The sequence below is a fragment of the Apis dorsata genome, unplaced genomic scaffold (genome assembly GCF_000469605.1).
Source record: "Apis dorsata unplaced genomic scaffold, Apis dorsata 1.3 scaffold_174, whole genome shotgun sequence".
Taxonomy (NCBI): Eukaryota; Metazoa; Arthropoda; class Insecta; order Hymenoptera; family Apidae; genus Apis; species Apis dorsata.
In genome coordinates, this window is record NW_006263462.1 from 382,108 (window position 1) to 382,982 (window position 875).

General features: G+C 28.7%; 2 protein-coding genes across 2 annotated transcripts in view; one reads left to right on the forward strand and one right to left on the reverse strand.

Moving 5' to 3' along the window:
* LOC116185434 (protein singed wings 2) overlaps positions 1-785 on the reverse strand; it is a 2,056-nt gene extending 1,271 nt beyond the window's left edge. Inside the window, exons 1-3 of the mRNA XM_031509808.1 lie at positions 602-785; positions 351-499; positions 64-252 (exon numbers count right to left, since the gene is read on the reverse strand). Coding sequence (XP_031365668.1) covers positions 64-162 — 99 coding nt within the window. The 5' untranslated portion in view covers positions 163-252; positions 351-499; positions 602-785. The remainder of the gene's footprint in view (positions 1-63; positions 253-350; positions 500-601) is intronic.
* LOC102677749 overlaps positions 1-875 on the forward strand; it is a 10,057-nt gene that overhangs the window by 4,218 nt on the left and 4,964 nt on the right. The gene's annotated exons all lie outside the window — the stretch shown is intronic.

The following is an 875-nucleotide window of genomic DNA, read 5'->3' on the forward strand; positions in this document are numbered from 1 at the left end:
GAAAAAAAAAAAAAGAAAAGAAACAAAATTTCAAAATCTTAATTATAATTATAGAATTGCAACCTTGTTTCCAGATAAATGAAGAGTGGTAGTATTTGCGGGCAAAAAGCTTGGCATCTCGGTTAATCCACGATGGCTACAATTTACTGAAGCAAAAGCCATTAATTGCTTGTAAATGTGCTTTCCTCCATTACCAACCACATATACCAATTCACATTCACATACAGTCTTTGTACATTCCTCTTTCAAAGTCTGAAATAGTAAATTTATCAAGTTTTTTAAAAGATCTAGAGATCTATAGATTAATGATTGTTGTTATGAATAAACTATAATAATGTGAAATCGATTACATTGATTATTTCTACAACTGGGATCAATGCTCTGCCATCGTACGGAACCGTGCAACGCAAATATTCTTTATCAGCTATTTTGTGTCCCAAAGAGCCCTTTTCTCTGCTCAATATCCACTTCGCATCCTCCTTACATTTTAAAGGATTACCTTTGAATGAATGAATTTTTATTACATTATTTTTTTTTTTTTTTTTTTTGAAATTAGATATACATAAAAAAAAATGTTAACGAATTTTATTTAATTCTTTACCAGAGAGATAAATGTGATGTAAAGAAGGAATATTAAAAGTTTCAACGTTGAGTTCTGGAAAACTGTTATTTCGAAAATCAAGGATCTTCAAGTTCGAAAGATTGGCAAATGCATTCTCTGGAAGTTCCTTTAATTTAGTCCCGGTTATTTCTATTTTCTAAGGAAGAAGAAAAGAAGAAGGGAAAAAAAATACCTCTTACATTGATAAAAAAACAAAATCGATATAATATCAGAGAGAGAGAAAAAAAAAAAAAAAAAAAAAAAAAAAAAAAAA